The sequence below is a fragment of the Phyllobates terribilis genome, unplaced genomic scaffold (assembly GCF_046119375.1).
Source record: "Phyllobates terribilis strain yellow unplaced genomic scaffold, ASM4611937v1 Scaffold_4__5_contigs__length_816908805, whole genome shotgun sequence".
Lineage (NCBI taxonomy): Eukaryota > Metazoa > Chordata > Amphibia > Anura > Dendrobatidae > Phyllobates > Phyllobates terribilis.
This window is the reverse complement of record NW_027362764.1, coordinates 810,533,003-810,554,182: the sequence shown is the minus strand read 5'-3', so window position 1 is coordinate 810,554,182 and position 21,180 is coordinate 810,533,003. Positions and strand designations below refer to the sequence as shown.

The window sequence follows — 21,180 nt, the reverse complement described above, 5'->3', positions numbered from 1 at the left end:
CCATCCCTCACCTCTCTGCTCGCTCTGTCCGTCCCTCACCTCTCTCCTCGCTCTGTCCGTCCCTCACCTCTCTGCTCGCTCTGTCCGTCCCTCACCTCTCTGCTCGCTCTGTCCGTCCCTCACCTCTCTGCTCGCTCTGTCCATCCCTCACCTCTCTGCTCGCTCTGTCCGTCCCTCACCTCTCTCCTCGCTCTGTCCGTCCCTCACCTCTCTGCTCGCTCTGTCCGTCCCTCACCTCTCTCCTCGCTCTGTCCGTCCCTCACCTCTCTCCTCGCTCTGTCCGCCCCTCACCTCTCTGGTCTATCTGCCCCTCACCTCTCTGCTCGCTCTGTCCGCCCCTCACCTCTCTGCTCGCTCTGTCCGTCCCTCACCTCTCTGCTCGCTCTGTCCGTCCCTCACCTCTCTGCTCGCTCTGTCCGTCCCTCACCTCTCTGCTCGCTCTGTCCGCCCCTCACCTCTCTCCTCGCTCTGTGTTACCTTGTGTAAAGGGTTATCAGAGGAAGGAGACAATGGAGCAGAAGCAAGACAAAGGTGCAGGTTTGAGGCTCTTCCCCTGCAGGCAGCGCCCTCTTCCTCTGGCTGCGCTTCCTCCAGACTGCAGAGATCTGGCAGAAGAGCTTAGGAGCAGTCGTAGAGATCAGGGGCTCCCTCAGGAATTCCGGGACATTACACCCGAACACCCGCAGCAGCTGATCACATGTCTGGAGCCCTAGACCAGTAAGACGTCTGCAAAGGAGGGACAGCAAGGGGCTGAGAGACTGCTGGAAGAAGGAGGAGCAGAGACTGCTAAGGATGCAGAAATGATCGTAGACTGCCAATGTCACAGAACAGAAGGGAAGAGACAACCGGTACAGAGAGAAGGAGGGCAAAGGATGGAGAAATAATCGTAGACTGCCAATGACACAGAACAGGAGGAAAGGGACATCCGGCACAGAGAGACAGCTTGGATAAGGACAGAGCTATGAGACATTGCTCGGATAAAATCTAAGGCCTATGATAGCCTGCAATCAGAAGGCAAATGAGACCTCTACCATGCACAACAGAGAACGTGAGACCTCCATAATACAGAGAAGAGCGAGGTAAACCTCCATAATACTGAGCAAGAGAAGTGAGACCTCTACAAAATCAACCAGGGTAAATGACGCCCGCACATTGCTAACCTGGGTGTGTGAGACCCCGGCATCACAGGGCAGGTTGTGTAAGAGACCATTTCACAGCAGGGTTGTTCACATCTGTGGAGATGCAACAGACTCTGGTTTTGGGAGCTGTCCAGTGCTGAAACCTGGAGACTGCCCTGACCATTAATGCTGCCGCTGTCCAGTGCTGAAGTCTGGAGACTGCCCTGACCATTAATGCTGCCGCTGTCCAGTGCTGAAGTCTGGAGACTGCCCTGACCATTAATGCTGCCGCTGTCCAGTGCTGAAGTCTGGAGACTGCCCTGACCATTAATGCTGCCGCTGTCCAGTGCTGAAGTCTGGAGACTGCCCTGACCATTAATGCTGCCGCTGTCCAATGCTGAAGTCTGGAGCCCACCTTGACCATTGAGGCTGCCTCTATCAAGATCTGATGTGTGAAGCCTATCCTGTCCATTGGGGCTGCCCCTGTTGAGAAATGGAGCCTGCCCTGACCATTGAGAATTCTGCTGACCAGTATTGACTTCTGGAGCCTGCCCTGACCATTGTGGCTGCCCCTCTTGAGAGCTGCAGTCCGGAACCTGACCTGTTCATTGAGGCTGCTATCCTTTAGTGCTGAAGTCCGGAGCCTGCCCTGTCCATTGAGTCTGCCTCTATCCAGACCTAAAGTCTGGAGCCTACCCTGACCATTGAGGCTGCCCCTCTTGAGAGCGGCAATCCGGAACCTGCCCTGTCAATTGAGGCTGCTATTCTCCAGTGCTGAAATCCGAAATCTGCCCTGTCCATTGAGCCGGCCTTTGTCCAGACCTGAAGGAGCCTGCCCTGTCCATCATGGCTGCTGCTGTCCACTGCTAAATTCTGGAGCCTGCCCTGATCATTATGGCTGCCGCTGTCCACTGCTGAATTCTGGAGCCTGCCCTGATCATTATGGCTACCGCTGTCCACTGCTGAATTCTGGAGCCTGCCCTGATCATTGCGGCTGCCGCTGTCCGGTGTTGAAGTCTGGAGCCTGTCCTGATTATTGCGGCTGCCGCTGTCCACTGCTGAATTCTGGGACCTGCCCTGATCATTATGGCTACCGCTGTCCACTGCTGAATTCTGGGACCTGCCCTGATCGTTGCGGCTGCCGCTGTCCGGTGTTGAAGTCTGGAGCCTGTCCTGATTATTGCGGCTGCCGCTGTCCACTGCTGAATTCTGGGGCCTGCCCTGATCATTATGGCTGCCGCTGTCCACTGCTGAATTCTGGAGCCTGCCCTGATCGTTGCGGCTGCCGCTGTCCGGTGTTGAAGTCTGGAGCCTGTCTCTGTCCAGTGCAGAACTCCTGAGACCTCATGGTGCCCAGTAGAGGATTTGCTTATTTTAAGGGCCGGGACTTCACCCATCTTCCTTCTCAGTGTCTCTGACCTACAGAACAACATTGTGCCCCCATCTTGGAGGAGGGTGGTGGGCAACTGCAAGTTGATGTCCCTCCTTCAACCTGGTTGTCTTCACCTCCATTACCATCTCCTGCTCCCTAACCGTGCTCAGACCTCTGGAGGACAGGAGAAACAATGCCAAGGTCCTTTCTGGTCAAAAAAGTGAAGGACGGCTTCTGTTCTGCTGACAGTGACAGCACATATATCCGACACCGCGCCAACTTCCCAGCGCGCCTCTCCAATAAAGGTAAGCGCAAATGTGGGCCCTTGACCACGAGCCATGCAGTGCCAGAAATGTGGCTTGTACATTGTACGTGTGCAGACGTAGCAGGGCTGAGCGTGCGCAGAGGTAGCAGGGCTGATACCAATATGCTAGTGTCAGCGTAGTATGATCCGGGTGTCAACGTAGTGTGATCCGGGTGTCAGCGTAGTGTGATCCCGGTGTCAGCGTAGTGTGAGCCGGGGGTCAGCGTAGTGTGAGCCGGGGGTGGTCAGCGTAGTGTGATCCGGGTGTCAGCGTAGTGTGAGCCGGGTGTCAGCGTAGTGTGATCCGGGGGTCAGCGTAGTGTGAGCCGGGGGTGGTCAGCGTAGTGTGATCCGGGTGTCAGCGTAGTGTGATCCGGGTGTCAGCGTAGTGTGATCCGGGGGTCAGCGTAGTGTGAGCCGGGTGTCAGCGTAGTGTGATCCGGGTGTCAGCGTAGTGTGATCCGGGGGTCAGCGTAGTGTGAGCCGAGGGTGGTCAGCGTAGCGTGAGCCGGGGGTGGTCAGCGTAGTGTGAGCCGGGTGTCAGTGTAGTGTGAGCCGGGTGTCAGTGTAGTGTGAGCCGGGGGTGGTCAGCGTAGCGTGATCCGGGGGTCAGCGTAGTGTGAGCCGGGTGTCAGCGTAGTGTGAGCCGGGTGTCAGCGTAGCGTGATCCGGGGGTCAGCGTAGTGTGAGCCGAGGGTGGTCAGCGTAGCGTGATCCGGGGGTCAGCGTAGTGTGAGCCGGGTGTCAGCGTAGTGTGATCCGGGTGTCAGCGTAGTGTGATCTGGGGGTCAGCGTAGTGTGAGCCGAGGGTGGTCAGCGTAGCGTGATCCGGGGTTCAGCGTAGCGTGATCCGGGGGACAGCGTAGCGTGATCCGGGTGTCAGCGTAGTGTGATCCGGGGGTCAGCGTAGTGTGAGCCGGGGGTCAGCGTAGTGTGATCCGGGGGTCAGCGTAGCGTGATCCGGGGGTCAGCGTAGTGTGAGCCGGGTGTCAGCGTAGTGTGATCCGGGTGTCAGCGTAGTGTGATCCGGGGGTCAGCGTAGTGTGAGCCGAGGGTGGTCAGCGTAGCGTGATCCGGGGGTCAGCGTAGTGTGATCCGGGTGTCAGCGTAGTGTGAGCCGAGGGTGGTCAGCGTAGCGTGATCCGGGGGTCAGCGTAGTGTGATCCGGGTGTCAGCGTAGTGTGATCCGGGTGTCAACGTAGTGTGATCCGGGGGTCAGCGTAGTGTGAGCCGGGGGTCAGCGTAGTGTGATCCGGGGGTCAGCGTAGTGTGATCCGGGGGTCAGCGTAGTGTGAGCCGGGGGTCAGCGTAGTGTGATCCGGGGGTCAGCGTAGTGTGATCCGGGGGTCAGCGTAGTGTGATCCGGGGGTCAGCGTAGTGTGAGCCGGGGGTCAGCGTAGTGTGATCCGGGGGTCAGCGTAGCGTGATCCGGGGGTCAGCGTAGTGTGATCCGGGTGTCAGCGTAGTGTGATCCGGGTGTCAGCGTAGTGTGAGCCGAGGGTGGTCAGCGTAGCGTGATCCGGGGGTCAGCGTAGTGTGATCCGGGTGTCAGCGTAGTGTGATCCGGGTGTCAGCGTAGCGTGATCCGGGGGTCAGCGTAGCGTGAGCCGGGTGTCAGCGTAGCGTGATCCGGGTGTCAGCGTAGTGTGATCCGGGGGTCAGCGTAGTGTGAGCCGAGGGTGGTCAGCGTAGCGTGATCCGGGGGTCAGCGTAGTGTGATCCGGGTGTCAGCGTAGTGTGAGCCGAGGGTGGTCAGCGTAGCGTGATCCGGGGGTCAGCGTAGTGTGATCCGGGTGTCAGCGTAGTGTGATCCGGGTGTCAACGTAGTGTGATCCGGGGGTCAGCGTAGTGTGAGCCGGGGGTCAGCGTAGTGTGATCCGGGGGTCAGCGTAGTGTGAGCCGGGGGTCAGCGTAGTGTGATCCGGGGGTCAGCGTAGTGTGAGCCGGGGGTCAGCGTAGTGTGATCCGGGGGTCAGCGTAGTGTGATCCGGGGGTCAGCGTAGTGTGATCCGGGGGTCAGCGTAGTGTGAGCCGGGGGTCAGCGTAGTGTGATCCGGGGGTCAGCGTAGCGTGATCCGGGGGTCAGCGTAGTGTGATCCGGGTGTCAGCGTAGTGTGATCCGGGTGTCAGCGTAGAGTGATCCGGGGGTCAGCGTAGTGTGATCCGGGTGTCAACGTAGTGTGATCCGGGGGTCAGCGTAGTGTGAGCCGGGTGTCAGCGTAGTGTGATCTGGGTGTCAGCGTAGTGTGATCCGGGTGTCAGCGTACTGTGATCTGATGACATCCGAGTGCAGCCCGATGTGTCACATGCACTTATAGAATTGTACGGGTGCACCTGGTCTGATTAGCGGATGTACCTGCAGCACACCGCCATTCTTTTCTCCTGCTGAATTGATCTGCACTGCCTGCCCCATAGTATAACATTGAGCTGAGTGCGATCTGATAAAACTTCAGAGCGCGCTCGACCGTGTTATACACCAGTGTGAGTGAACCCTAAACCAGAGCGCACCTGTATGTACACAGCTCATGGCACCTGCAGTGCTGACAATATACAGTGCTCTACGGTGCTGACACAAATACAGTGCACTGCGGTGCCGACACCAATATACAGTGCTCTAGAGATACCAAAATATTTATCTGCACCCCCAGGAACTGACGCTCTGCTCTCTCATGGTACTGATGCTCTGCACCTCCAGGTACTGACGCTCTGCACCTCCAGATACTGACACACAGCGCTCTGCACCTCCAGATACTGACGCTCTGCACCTCCACATACTGAAACACAGCGCTCTGCACCTCCAGATACTGACGCTCTGCACCTCCAGATACTGACGCTCTGCACCTCCACATACTGACGCTCTGCACCTCCAGGTACTGACGCTCTGCACCTCCAGATACTGACGCTCTGCACCTCCTGGTACTGACGCTCTGCACCTCCACATACTGACACACAGCGCTCTGCACCTCCCGATACTGACGCTCTGCACCTCCAGATACTGACGCTCTGCACCTCCACATACTGACGCTCTGCACCTCCACATACTGAAACACAGCGCTCTGCACCTCCAGATACTGACGCTCTGCACCTCCAAGTACTGACGCTCTGCACCTCCAGATACTGACGCACTGCACCTCCAGGTACTGACGCTCTGCACCTCCAGGTACTGACGCTCTGCACCTCCAGATACTGACGCTCTGCACCTCCAGATACTGACGCTCTGCACCTCCAGGTACTGACGCTCTGCACCTCCAGATACTGACGCTCTGCACCTCCAGGTACTGACGCTCTGCACCTCCAGGTACTGACGCTCTGCACTTCCAGATACTGACGCTCTGCACTTCCAGATACTGATGCTCTGCACCTCCGTATACTGACACACAGCGCTCTGCACATCCTGGTACTGATGCTCTGCACCTCCAGATACTGACGCTCTGCACCTCCAGGTACTGACGCTCTGCACCTCCTGGTACTGACGCTCTGCACCTCCTGGTACTGACGCTCTGCACCTCCAGATACTGACGCTCTGCACCTCCAGGTACTGACGCTCTGCACCTCCTGGTACTGACGCACTGCACCTCCTGGTACTGACGCACTGCACCTCCTGGTACTGACGCTCTGCACCTCCTGGTACTGATGCTCTGCACCTCCAAGTACTGACGCTCTGCACCTCCAGGTACTGACGCTCTGCACCTCCTGGTACTGACGCTCTTCACCTCCTGGTACTGATGCTCTGCACCTCCTGGTACTGACGCTCTGCACCTCCTGGTACTGATGCTCTGCACCTCCTGGTACTGATGCTCTGCACCTCCAAGTACTGACGCTCTGCACCTCCAAGTACTGACGCTCTGCACCTCCAGGTACTGACGCTCTGCACCTCCTGGTACTGACGCTCTTCACCTCCTGGTACTGATGCTCTGCACCTCCTGGTACTGACGCTCTGCACCTCCTGGTACTGATGCTCTGCACCTCCTGGTACTGACGCTCTTCACCTCCTGGTACTGACGCTCTGCACCTCCTGGTACTGATGCTCTGCACCTCCTGGTACTGACGCTCTGCACCTCCTGGTACTGACGCTCTGCACCTCCAGGTACTGACGCTCTGCACCTCCTGGTACTGACGCTCTTCACCTCCTGGTACTGATGCTCTGCACCTCCTGGTACTGACGCTCTGCACCTCCTGGTACTGATGCTCTGCACCTCCTGGTACTGACGCTCTTCACCTCCTGGTACTGACGCTCTGCACCTCCTGGTACTGATGCTCTGCACCTCCTGGTACTGACGCTCTGCACCTCCTGGTACTGATGCTCTGCACCTCCTGGTACTGACGCTCTTCACCTCCTGGTACTGATGCTCTGCACCTCCTGGTACTGACGCTCTGCACCTCCTGGTGCTGATGCTCTGCACCTCCAAGTACTGACGCTCTGCACCTCCTGGTACTGACGCTCTGCACCTCCTGGTACTGATGCTCTGCACCTCCAAGTACTGACGCTCTGCACCTCCAGGTACTGACGCTCTGCACCTCCTGGTACTGACGCTCTTCACCTCCTGGTACTGATGCTCTGCACCTCCTGGTACTGACGCTCTGCACCTCCTGGTACTGATGCTCTGCACCTCCTGGTACTGATGCTCTGCACCTCCTGGTACTGATGCTCTGCACCTCCAGGTACTGACACTCTGCACCTCCTGGTACTGACGCTCTGCACCTCCTGGTACTGACGCTCTTCACCTCCTGGTACTGACGCTCTGCACCTCCTGGTACTGACGCTCTGCACCTCCTGGTACTGACGCTCTGCACCTCCTGGTACTGACGCTCTTCACCTCCTGGTACTGATGCTCTGCACCTCCAAGTACTGACGCTCTGCACCTCCAGGTACTGACGCTCTGCACCTCCAGGTACTGACGCTCTGCACCTCCTGGTACTGACGCTCTTCACCTCCTGGTACTGATGCTCTGCACCTCCTGGTACTGACGCTCTGCACCTCCAAGTACTGACGCTCTGCACCTCCAGGTACTGACGCTCTGCACCTCCTGGTACTGACGCTCTTCACCTCCTGGTACTGATGCTCTGCACCTCCTGGTACTGACGCACTGCACCTCCTGGTACTGACGCTCTGCACCTCCTGGTACTGATGCTCTGCACCTCCTGGTACTGACGCACTGCACCTCCTGGTACTGACGCTCTGCACCTCCTGGTACTGACGCTCTGCACCTCCAAGTACTGACGCTCTGCACCTCCAGGTACTGACGCTCTGCACCTCCTGGTACTGACGGTCTTCACCTCCTGGTACTGATGCTCTGCACCTCCTGGTACTGACGCTCTGCACCTCCTGGTACTGACGCTCTGCACCTCCTGGTACTGACGCTCTTCACCTCCTGGTACTGACGCACTGCACCTCCTGGTACTGACGCTCTGCACCTCCTGGTACTGATGCTCTGCACCTCCAAGTACTGACGCTCTGCACCTCCAGGTACTGACGCTCTGCACCTCCTGGTACTGACGCTCTTCACCTCCTGGTACTGATGCTCTGCACCTCCTGGTACTGACGCTCTGCACCTCCTGGTACTGATGCTCTGCACCTCCTGGTACTGATGCTCTGCACCTCCTGGTACTGATGCTCTGCACCTCCAGGTACTGACGCTCTGCACCTCCTGGTACTGACGCTCTGCACCTCCTGGTACTGACGCTCTTCACCTCCTGGTACTGATGCTCTGCACCTCCTGGTACTGACGCACTGCACCTCCTGGTACTGACGCTCTGCACCTCCTGGTACTGATGCTCTGCACCTCCAAGTACTGACGCTCTGCACCTCCAGGTACTGACGCTCTGCACCTCCTGGTACTGACGCTCTTCACCTCCTGGTACTGATGCTCTGCACCTCCTGGTACTGATGCTCTGCACCTCCTGGTACTGACGCTCTTCACCTCCTGGTACTGACGCTCTGCACCTCCTGGTACTGACGCTCTGCGCCTCCTGGTACTGACGCTCTGCACCTCCAGGTACTGACGCTCTGCACCTCCTGGTACTGACGCTCTGCACCTCCTGGTACTGATGCTCTGCACCTCCTGGTACTGACGCACAGCACTCTGCACCTCCAGATACTGACGCACAGTGCTCTGCACCTCCTGGTACTGACGCTCTGCACATCCAGATACTGACGCACAGCGCTCTGCACCTCCTGGTACTGATGCTCTGCACCTCCTGGTACTGACGCTCTGCACCTCCTGGTACAGACGCTCTTCACCTCCTGGTACTGACGCTCTTCACCTCCTGGTACTGACGCTCTGCACCTCCTGGTACTGACGCTCTTCACCTCCTGGTACTGACGCTCTTCACCTCCTGGTACTGACGCTCTGCACCTCCTGGTACTGACGCACAGCGCTCTGCACCTCCTGGTACTGACGCACAGCGCTCTGCACCCCCAGGTACTGACGCTCTGCACCTCCTGGTACTGACGCTCTGCACCTCCTGGTACTGACCCTCTGCACCTCTTGGTACTGACGCTCTGCACCTCCTGGTACTGACGCTCTGCACCTCCACATGCTGACGCACAGCGCTCTGCCCCTCCAGATGCTGACGCTCTGCACCTCCAGATGCTGACGCTCTGCACCTCCAGATACTGACGCACAGTGCTGTGCACCTCCAGATACTGACACACAGCGCTCTGCACCTCCAGGTACTGACGCTCTGCACCTCCAGATACTGACGCACAGCGCTGTGCACCTCCAGATACTGACGCACAGCGCTCTGCACCTCCAGGTACTGACGCACAGCGCTCTGCACCTCCAGATACTGAGGCACAGCGCTCTGCACCTCCAGATACTGACGCACAGCGCTCTGCACCTCCAGGTACTGACGCACAGCGCTCTGCACCTCCAGGTACTGACGCACAGCGCTCTGCACCTCCAGGTACTGACGCACAGTGCTCTGCACCTCCAGGTACTGACGCACAGACCTTTGCACCTCCAGGTACTGACGCACAGCGCTCTGCACCTCCAGGTACTGACGCACAGCGCTCTGCACCTCCAGATACTGACGTACAGTGCTCTGCACCTCCAGATACTGACGCACAGCGCTCTGCACCTCCAGGTACTGACGCACAGTGCTCTGCACCTCCACATGCTGACGCTCTGCACCTCCAGATGCTGATGCTCTGCACCTCCAGATGCTGATGCACAGTGCTCTGCACCACCAGATACTGACGCACAGCGCTCTGCACCTCCTGGTACTGACGCACAGCGCTCTGCACCTCCAGATACTGACGCACAGCGCTCTGCACCTCCAGGTACTGACGCACAGCGCTCTGCTCCTCCAGGTACTGACGCACAGCGCTCTGCACCTCCAGGTACTGACGCACAGCGCTCTGCACCTCCAGGTACTGACGCACAGCGCTCTGCACCTCCAGGTACTGACGCACAGCGCTCTGCACCTCCAGGTACTGACGCACAGCGCTCTGCACCTCCAGGTACTGACGTACAGCGCTCTGCACCTCCACATGCTGACGCTCTGCACCTCCAGGTACTGACGTGACGCGCCCCCTGGGCCATATTCTTTAGGGGGAATATCCGGAGCCGGATCAGATGGGGGTTGTAGTCTTCCGAGTGGCTGTGACCCGGTCCGTGCCCAGGGTGTCAAAGTCAGTTGTATGTGGCAGTCATACAGATGTTATTAAGTTCTTAATGTCGACTACGCCACCCGTTGTGTTGCGGTCACTGTGGCCGCCGCTGCAGCAGGGTCCGCTGAGGCTGATGGTGTAGGTGCAGCTTTGGTGATATAACCCCCAACGGGTGGGGTATAGCCTCAGGGGGATCAGGTGCAGAGGATGGGGGTTGTGGTGATGCAGTGTAGACGGCAATCAGAGACAGAGTCGGGTTATGCAGTTAAGGGTATTTACTCACTGCTGATGTTCCGGTCACTCCAGCTTCAAGTGACCTCCCGAGCCGTGCTGCATCCACCAGGTCCTGGATCCAGCCAACCCCCAAGCGAGTCCGGAGCGTGACCCTGAGCTCTCCTTCTGTCCTTTCTTCTGGCCGTCCCCACTATTGATCCACCCAGGTCCAGCTCCCTCGGGCCTTCTGTTGGGAGACCCTTGGCCTTGGGTTCCCTGACCCTCCATGTGGTATGCCTTCGTGGTGGATGTGGTGGGTGACCGTGGCAGACGCTGCCCACGGTCTCCGGTCTCTGGCTGGGGTGTGTTTTTGCCCCCACCAGCTTGGGTTCCGGTACCCTGATGCCGACTCTTCACCCGTGGATTGGATTTGGGGTCTCAGAGTCCTCTCTTCTGCTTCCCCCTCTGGGTCTCTCTTACTTTCTCCTCTCTCTCTCTCTAGGGCTTCTCTGCTCCTCTTCCTCCTCTGACTTCTCTCTGCAAAGGCTGACAGACTGACCCTGTTCTTTGATGGTGCCCACCTTATATACACCCTCTATGTGTGAGCTCAGGTGACCAGCACCCAATGAGCTCCTATCTTTACCCAGGCTGCTCCCCCTATCTGCCCCTACACTACTGGGATGTTCCACCCCCCTCCCACTCCAGCCAGGAACAGACTCGGTCGTACCTGCACATTTCTAAGTGGGAGTACCGTCGGCCTGTTCCTCGGAAATGGGATGTGTGTAGTGCATGCAGCCTACCGAGCTCAGTTCCACACTCCATCCTTACCCGGGAGTGGAATATCACACCTCTGGGTTGAGGTGCAATACCCCTGTAGCAGCCGAATCCTCAGGGTGCTACAGACGCACAGCGCTCTGCACCTGCAGGTACTTACGCACAGCGCTCTGCACCTCCACATGCTGACGCACAGCGCTCTGCACCTTCAGGTACTGACGCTCTGAACCTCCACATGCTGACGCTCTGCACCTCCAGATACTGAAGCACAGCGCTCTGCACCTCCAGGTACTGACGCACAGCGCTCTGCACCTCCAGGTACTGACGCACAGCGCTCTGCACCTCCAGGTACTGACGCACAGTGCTCTGCACCTCCAGGTACTGACGCACAGCGATCTGCACCTCCAGGTACTGAGGCACAGCGCTCTGCACCTCCAGGTACTGACGCACAGCGATCTGCACCTCCAGGTACTGACGCACAGCGCTCTGCACCTCCAGGTACTGACGCACAGCGCTCTGCACCTCCAGGTACTGACGCACAGCGCTCTGCCCCTCCAGATACTGATGCACAGCGCTCTGCACCTCCAGGTACTGACGCACAGCGCTCTGCACCTCCAGGTACTGAAGCACAGCGCTCTGCACCTCCAGGTACTGACGCACAGAGCTCTGCACCTCCAGGTACTGACGCACAGCGCTCTGCCCCTCCAGATACTGATGCACAGCGCTCTGCACCTCCAGGTACTGACGCACAGCGCTCTGCACCTCCAGGTACTGAAGCACAGCGCTCTGCACCTCCAGGTACTGACGCACAGCGCTCTGCACCTCCAGGTACTGACGCACAGCGCTCTGCACCTCCAGGTACTGACGCACAGTGCTCTGCACCTCCAGGTACTGACGCACAGCGATCTGCACCTCCAGGTACTGAGGCACAGCGCTCTGCACCTCCAGGTACTGACGCACAGCGATCTGCACCTCCAGGTACTGACGCACAGCGCTCTGCACCTCCAGGTACTGACGCACAGCGCTCTGCACCTCCAGGTACTGACGCACAGCGCTCTGCCCCTCCAGATACTGATGCACAGCGCTCTGCACCTCCAGGTACTGACGCACAGCGCTCTGCACCTCCAGGTACTGAAGCACAGCGCTCTGCACCTCCAGGTACTGACGCACAGCGCTCTGCCCCTCCAGATACTGATGCACAGCGCTCTGCACCTCCAGGTACTGACGCACAGCGCTCTGCACCTCCAGGTACTGACGCACAGCGCTCTGCACCTCCAGGTACTGACGCTCTGCACCTCCAGGTACTGACACACAGCGCTCTGCACCTCCTGGTACTGACGCTCTGCACCTCCAGGTACTGACGCTCTGCACCTCCTGGTACTGACGCTCTGCACCTCCTGGTACTGACGCTCTGCGCCTCCTGGTACTGATGCTCTGCGCCTCCTGGTACTGACGCTCTACACCTCCTGGTACTGACGCTCTGCACCTCCTGGTACTGACGCTCTGCGCCTCCTGGTACTGAAGCTCTGCACCTCCAGGTACTGACGCTCTGCTCCTCCTGGTACTGACGCTCTGCGCCTCCTGGTACTGACGCTCTGCACCTCCTGGTACTGACGCTCTGCACCTCCTGGTACTGACGCTCTGCACCTCCAGGTACTGACGCTCTGCACCTCCTGGTACTGACGCTCTGCGCCTCCTGGTACTGACGCTCTGCACCTCCTGGTACTGACGCTCTGCACCTCCAGGTACTGACGCTCTGTGCCTCCAGGTACTGACGCTCTGCGCCTCCTGGTACTGACACTCTGCGCCTCCTGGTACTGACGCTCTGCGCCTCCTGATACTGACGCTCTGCGCCTCCAGGTACTGACGCTCTGCACCTCCTGGTACTGACGCTCTGCGCCTCCTGGTACTGACGCTCTGCACCTCCAGGTACTGACGCTCTGCACATCCTGGTACTGACGCTCTGCACCTCCAGGTACTGACGCTCTGCACCTCCTGGTACTGACGCTCTGCGCCTCCAGGTACTGACGCTCTGCACCTCCAGGTACTGACGCTCTGCACCTCCAGATACTGACGCTCTGCACCTCTAGGTACTGACACTCTGCACCTCCTGGTACTGACGCTCTGCACCTCCAGGTACTGACGCTCTGCACCTCCAGGTACTGACGCTCTGCACCTCCAGGTACTGACGCTCTGCTCCTCCTGGTACTGACGCTCTGCACCTCCAGATACTGACGCTCTGCTCCTCCTTGTACTGACCCTCTGCACCTCCTGGTACTGATGCTCTTCACCTCCTGGTACTGATGCTCTGCACCTCCTGGTACTGGCGCTCTGCACCTCCTGGTACTGGCGCACAGCGCTCTTCTCCTCCACATGCTGACGCTCTGCACCTCCAGATACTGACGCTCTTCACCTCCTGGTACTGACGCTCTGCACCTCCAGATACTGACGCACAGCACTCTGCACCTCCACATGCTGATGCTCTGCACCTCCTGGTACTGACGCTCTGCACCTCCACATACTGACGCACTGCGCTCTGCTCCTCCACATGCTGACGCTCTGCACCTCCAGATACTGACGCTCTGCACCTCCAGATACTGACGCTCTGCACCTCCTGGTACTGACGCTCTGCACCTCCTGGTACTGACGCTCTGCACATCCTGGTACTGACGCTCTGCACATCCTGGTACTGACGCTCTGCACCTCCACATGCTGACGCTCTGCACCTCCAGGTACTGACGCTCTGCACCTCCAGATACTGACGCTCTGCACCTCCTGGTACTGACGCTCTGCACCTCCACATGCTGACGCTCTGCACCTCCAGGTACTGACGCTCTGCACCTCCAGGTACTGACGCTCTGCACCTCCAGGTACTGACGCTCTGCGCCTCCTGGTGCTGACGCTCTGCACCTCCAGATACTGACGCACTGCACCTCCAGATACTGACGCTCTGCGCCTCCTGGAACTGACGCTCTGCACCTCCAGATACTGACGCACTGCACCTCCAGATACTGACGCTCTGCGCCTCCTGGTACTGATGCTCTGCACCTCTAGGTACTGACGCTCTGCAACTCCAGGTACTGACGCTCTGCACCTCCTGGTACTGACGCTCTGCACCTCCAGGTACTGACGCTCTGCACCTCCAGGTACTGACGCTCTGCACCTCCACATGCTGATGCTCTGCACCTCCAGATACTGACACACAGCGCTCTGCACCTCCAGATATTGACGCTCTGCACCTCCTGGTACTGACGCTCTGCACCTCCTGGTACTGACGCTCTGCACCTCCAGGTACTGACGCTCTGCACCTCCTGGTACTGACGCTCTGCACCTCCTGGTACTGACGCTCTGCACCTCCAGGTACTGACGCTCTGCACGTCCTGGTACTGACGCTCTGCACCTCCTGGTACTGACGCTCTGCACCTCCTGGTACTGACGCTCTGCACCTCCAAGTACTGACGCTCTGCACCTCCAGGTACTGACGCTCTGCACCTCCTGGTACTGACGCTCTTCACCTCCTGGTACTGATGCTCTGCACCTCCTGGTACTGACGCACTGCACCTCCTGGTACTGACGCTCTGCACCTCCTGGTACTGATGCTCTGCACCTCCAAGTACTGACGCTCTGCACCTCCAGGTACTGACGCTCTGCACCTCCTGGTACTGACGGTCTTCACCTCCTGGTACTGATGCTCTGCACCTCCTGGTACTGACGCTCTGCACCTCCTGGTACTGATGCTCTGCACCTCCTGGTACTGACGCTCTTCACCTCCTGGTACTGACGCTCTGCACCTCCTGGTACTGACGCACTGCACCTCCTGGTACTGACGCTCTGCACCTCCTGGTACTGATGCTCTGCACCTCCAAGTACTGACGCTCTGCACCTCCAGGTACTGACGCTCTGCACCTCCTGGTACTGACGCTCTTCACCTCCTGGTACTGATGCTCTGCACCTCCTGGTACTGACGCTCTGCACCTCCTGGTACTGATGCTCTGCACCTCCTGGTACTGATGCTCTGCACCTCCAGGTACTGATGCTCTGCACCTCCAGGTACTGACGCTCTGCACCTCCTGGTACTGACGCTCTGCACCTCCTGGTACTGACGCTCTTCACCTCCTGGTACTGATGCTCTGCACCTCCTGGTACTGACGCACTGCACCTCCTGGTACTGACGCTCTGCACCTCCTGGTACTGATGCTCTGCACCTCCAAGTACTGACGCTCTGCACCTCCAGGTACTGACGCTCTGCACCTCCTGGTTCTGACGCTCTTCACCTCCTGGTACTGATGCTCTGCACCTCCTGGTACTGACGCTCTGCACCTCCTGGTACTGACGCTCTTCACCTCCTGGTACTGATGCTCTGCACCTCCTGGTACTGACGCTCTGCACCTCCTGGTACTGATGCTCTGCACCTCCTGGTACTGATGCTCTGCACCTCCTGGTACTGATGCTCTGCACCTCCTGGTACTGATGCTCTGCACCTCCAAGTACTGACGCTCTGCACCTCCAGGTACTGACGCTCTGCACCTCCTGGTACTGACGCTCTTCACCTCCTGGTACTGATGCTCTGCACCTCCTGGTACTGACGCACTGCACCTCCTGGTACTGACGCTCTGCACCTCCTGGTACTGATGCTCTGCACCTCCAAGTACTGACGCTCTGCACCTCCTGGTACTGACGCTCTGCACCTCCTGGTACTGACGGTCTTCACCTCCTGGTACTGATGCTCTGCTCCTCCTGGTACTGACGCTCTGCACCTCCTGGTACTGATGCTCTGCACCTCCTGGTACTGACGCTCTTCACCTCCTGGTACTGACGCACTGCACCTCCTGGTACTGACGCACTGCACCTCCTGGTACTGACGCTCTGCACCTCCTGGTACTGATGCTCTGCACCTCCAAGTACTGACGCTCTGCACCTCCAGGTACTGACGCTCTGCACCTCCTGGTACTGACGCTCTTCACCTCCTGGTACTGATGCTCTGCACCTCCTGGTACTGACGCTCTGCACCTCCTGGTACTGATGCTCTGCACCTCCTGGTACTGATGCTCTGCACCTCCTGGTACTGATGCTCTGCACCTCCAGGTACTGACGCTCTGCACCTCCTGGTACTGACGCTCTGCACCTCCTGGTACTGACGCTCTTCACCTCCTGGTACTGATGCTCTGCACCTCCTGGTACTGACGCACTGCACCTCCTGGTACTGACGCTCTGCACCTCCTGGTACTGATGCTCTGCACCTCCAAGTACTGACGCTCTGCACCTCCAGGTACTGACGCTCTGCACCTCCTGGTACTGACGCTCTTCACCTCCTGGTACTGATGCTCTGCACCTCCTGGTACTGATGCTCTGCACCTCCTGGTACTGACGCTCTTCACCTCCTGGTACTGACGCTCTGCACCTCCTGGTACTGACGCTCTGCGCCTCCTGGTACTGACGCTCTGCACCTCCAGGTACTGACGCTCTGCACCTCCTGGTACTGACGCTCTGCACCTCCTGGTACTGATGCTCTGCACCTCCTGGTACTGACGCACAGCACTCTGCACCTCCAGATACTGACGCACAGTGCTCTGCACCTCCTGGTACTGACGCTCTGCACATCCAGATACTGACGCACAGCGCTCTGCACCTCCTGGTACTGATGCTCTGCACCTCCTGGTACAGACGCTCTTCACCTCCAGGTACTGACGCTCTTCACCTCCTGGTACTGACGCTCTGCACCTCCTGGTACAGACGCTCTTCACCTCCAGGTACTGACGCTCTTCACCTCCTGGTACTGACGCTCTTCACCTCCTGGTACAGACGCTCTTCACCTCCTGGTACTGACGCTCTGCACCTCCTGGTACTGACGCACAGCGCTCTGCACCTCCTGGTACTGACGCACAGCGCTCTGCACCCCCAGGTACTGACGCTCTGCACCTCCTGGTACTGACGCTCTGCACCTCCTGGTACTGACCCTCTACACCTCTTGGTACTGACGCTCTGCACCTCCTGGTACTGACGCTCTGCACCTCCAGATACTGACGCAAAGCGCTCTGCACCTCCAGATGCTGACGCTCTGCACCTCCACATGCTGACACACAGCGCTCTGCCCCTCCAGATGCTGACGCTCTGCACCTCCAGATGCTGACGCTCTGCACCTCCAGATACTGACGCACAGTGCTGTGCACCTCCAGATACTGACACACAGCGCTCTGCACCTCCAGGTACTGACGCTCTGCACCTCCAGATACTGACGCACAGCGCTGTGCACCTCCAGATACTGACGCACAGCGCTCTGCACCTCCAGGTACTGACGCACAGCGCTCTGCACCTCCAGATACTGAGGCACAGCGCTGTGCACCTCCAGATACTGACGCACAGCGCTCTGCACCTCCAGGTACTGACGCACAGCGCTCTGCACCTCCAGGTACTGACGCACAGCGCTCTGCACCTCCAGGTACTGACGCACAGTGCTCTGCACCTCCAGGTACTGACGCACAGACCTTTGCACCTCCAGGTACTGACGCACAGCGCTCTGCACCTCCAGGTACTGACGCACAGCGCTCTGCACCTCCAGATACTGACGTACAGTGCTCTGCACCTCCAGATACTGACGCACAGCGCTCTGCACCTCCAGGTACTGACGCACAGTGCTCTGCACCTCCACATGCTGACGCTCTGCACCTCCAGATGCTGATGCTCTGCACCTCCAGATGCTGATGCACAGTGCTCTGCACCACCAGATACTGACGCACAGCGCTCTGCACCTCCTGGTACTGACGCACAGCGCTCTGCACCTCCAGATACTGACGCACAGCGCTCTGCACCTCCAGGTACTGACGCACAGCGCTCTGCTCCTCCAGGTACTGACGCACAGCGCTCTGCACCTCCAGGTACTGACGCACAGCGCTCTGCACCTCCAGGTACTGACGCACAGCGCTCTGCACCTCCAGGTACTGACGCACAGCGCTCTGCACCTCCAGGTACTGACGCACAGCGCTCTGCACCTCCAGGTACTGACGCACAGCGCTCTGCACCTCCAGGTACTGACGTACAGTGCTCTGCACCTCCAGATACTGACGCACAGCGCTCTGCACCTCCAGGTACTGACGCACAGTGCTCTGCACCTCCACATGCTGACGCTCTGCACCTCCAGATACTGACGCACAATGCTCTGCACCTCCACATGCTGACGCTCTGCACCTCCACATGCTGACGCTCTGCACCTCCACATGCTGACGCACAGCGCTCTGCAATTCCAGGTACTGACGCACAGCGCTCTGCACCTCCAGGTACTGACGCACAGCGCTCTGCAACTCCAGGTACTGACGCACAGCGCTCTGCACCTCCAGGTACTGACGCACAGCGCTCTGCACCTCCAGGTACTGACGCACAGTGCTCTGCACCTCCACATGCTGACGCTCTGCACCTCCAGATACTGACGCACAGCGCTCTGCACCTCCAGGTACTGACGCACAGTGCTCTGCACCTCCACATGCTGACGCTCTGCACCTCCACATGCTGACGCTCTGCACCTCCAGATACTGACGCACAGCGCTCTGCACCTCCAGGTACTGACGCACAGCGCTCTGCACCTCCAGGTACTGACGCACAGCGCTCTTCACCTCCAGGTACTGACGCACAGCGTTCTGCTCCTCCAGGTACTGACGCACAGTGCTCTGCACCTCCAGGTACTGACGCACAGCGCTCTGCACCTCCAGGTACTGACGCACAGCGCTCTGCACCTCCAGGTACTGACGCACAGCGCTTTGCTCCTCCAGGTACTGACGCACAGCGTTCTGCACCTCCAGGTATTGACGCACAGCGCTCTGCACCTCCAGGTACTGACACACAGCGCTCTGCACCTCCAGATACTGACGCACAGCGCTCTGCACCTCCAGGTACTGACGCACAGCGCTCTGCACCTCCAGGTACTGACGCACAGCGCTCTGCACCTCCAGGTACTGACGCACAGCGCTCTGCACCTCCAGGTACTGACGCACAGCGCTCTGCTCCTCCAGGTACTGACGCTCAGAGTTCTGCACCTCCAGGTACTGACGCACAGCGCTCTGCACCTCCAGGTACTGACGCACAGCACTCTGCCCCTCCAGATACTGACGCACAGCGCTCTGCACCTCCAGGTACTGACGCACAGCGCTCTGCACCTCCAGGTACTGACGCACAGCGCTCTGCACCTCCAGGTACTGACACACAGCGCTCTGCACCTCCAGGTACTGTCGCACAGCGCTCTGCACATCCAGGTACTGACGCACAGCGCTCTGCACCTGCAGGTACTTACGCACAGCGCTCTGCACCTCCACATGCTGACGCACAGCGCTCTGCACCTCCAGGTACTGACGCTCTGCACCTCCACATGCTGACGCTGTGCACCTCCAGATACTGACGCACAGCGCTCTGCACCTCTAGTTACTGACGCACAATGCTCTGCACCTCCAGATACTGACGCACAGCGCTCTGCACCTCCAGGTACTGACGCACAGCGCTCTGCACCTCCAGGTACTGACGCACAGCGCTCTGCACCACCAGGTACTGACGCACAGCGCTCTGCACCACCAGGTACTGACGCACAGCGCTCTGCACCTCCAGGTACTGACGCACAGCGCTCTGCACCTCCAGGTACTGACGCACAGACCTCTGCACCTCCAGGTACTGACGCACAGCGCTCTGCACCTCCAGGTACTGACGCACAGCGCTCTGCACCTCCAGATACTGACGTACAGTGCTCTGCATCTCCAGATACTGACGCACAGCGCTCTGCACCTCCAGGTACTGACGCACAGAGTTCTGCACCTCCAGGTACTGACGCACAGCGCTTTGCTCCTCCAGGTACTGACGCACAGCACTCTGCCCCTCCAGATACTGACGCACAGCGCTCTGCACCTCCAGGTACTGACGCACAGCGCTCTGCCCCTCCAGATACTGACGCACAGCGCTCTGCACCTCCAGGTACTGACGCACAGCGCTCTGCACCTCCAGGTACTGTCGCACAGCGCTCTGCACCTCCAGGTACTGACACACAGCGCTCTGCACCTCCAGGTACTGTCGCACAGCGCTCTGCACATCCAGGTACTGACGCACAGCGCTCTGCACCTGCAGGTACTTACGCACAGCGCTCTGCACCTCCACATGCTGACGCACAGCGCTCTGCACCTCCAGGTACTGACGCTCTGCACCTCCACATGCTGACGCTCTGCACCTCCAGATACTAACGCACAGGGCTCTGCACCTCTAGTTACTGACGCACAATGCTCTGCACCTCCAGATACTGACGCACAGCGCTCTGCACCTCCAGGTACTGACGCACAGCGCTCTGCACCACCAGGTACTGACGCACAGCGCTCTGCACCTCCAGGTACTGACGCACAGCGCTCTGCACCTCCAGGTACTGACGCACAGCGCTCTGCACCTCCAGGTACTGACGCACAGCGCTCTGCACCTCCAGATACTGACGCACAGCGCTCTGCACCTCCAGGTACTGACGCACAGACCTCTGCACCTCCAGGTACTGACGCACAGCGCTCTGCACCTCCAGATACTGACGTACAGTGCTCTGCACCTCCAGATACTGACGCACAGCGCTCTGCACCTCCAGGTACTGACGCACAGCGCTCTGCACCTCCAGATACTGACGCACAGCGCTCTGCACCTCCAGGTACTGACGCACAGTGCTCTGCACCTCCACATGCTGACGCTCTGCACCTCCACATGCTGACGCTCTGCACCTCCAGATACTGACGCACAATGCTCTGCACCTCCACATGCTGACGCTCTGCACCTCCACATG

General features: G+C 59.2%; 1 protein-coding gene across 1 annotated transcript in view; it reads left to right on the top strand.

The window, feature by feature from the left end:
- The first annotated feature begins 576 nt into the window (after positions 1–576).
- The window catches only part of SCRT1 (scratch family transcriptional repressor 1), a 107,905-nt gene continuing 87,301 nt past the window's right edge, over positions 577–21,180 (top strand). The window contains exon 1 of the mRNA XM_073676874.1: positions 577–2,795. Within this exon, the coding sequence (XP_073532975.1) occupies positions 2,684–2,795 (112 nt within the window). The 5' untranslated portion in view covers positions 577–2,683. The remainder of the gene's footprint in view (positions 2,796–21,180) is intronic.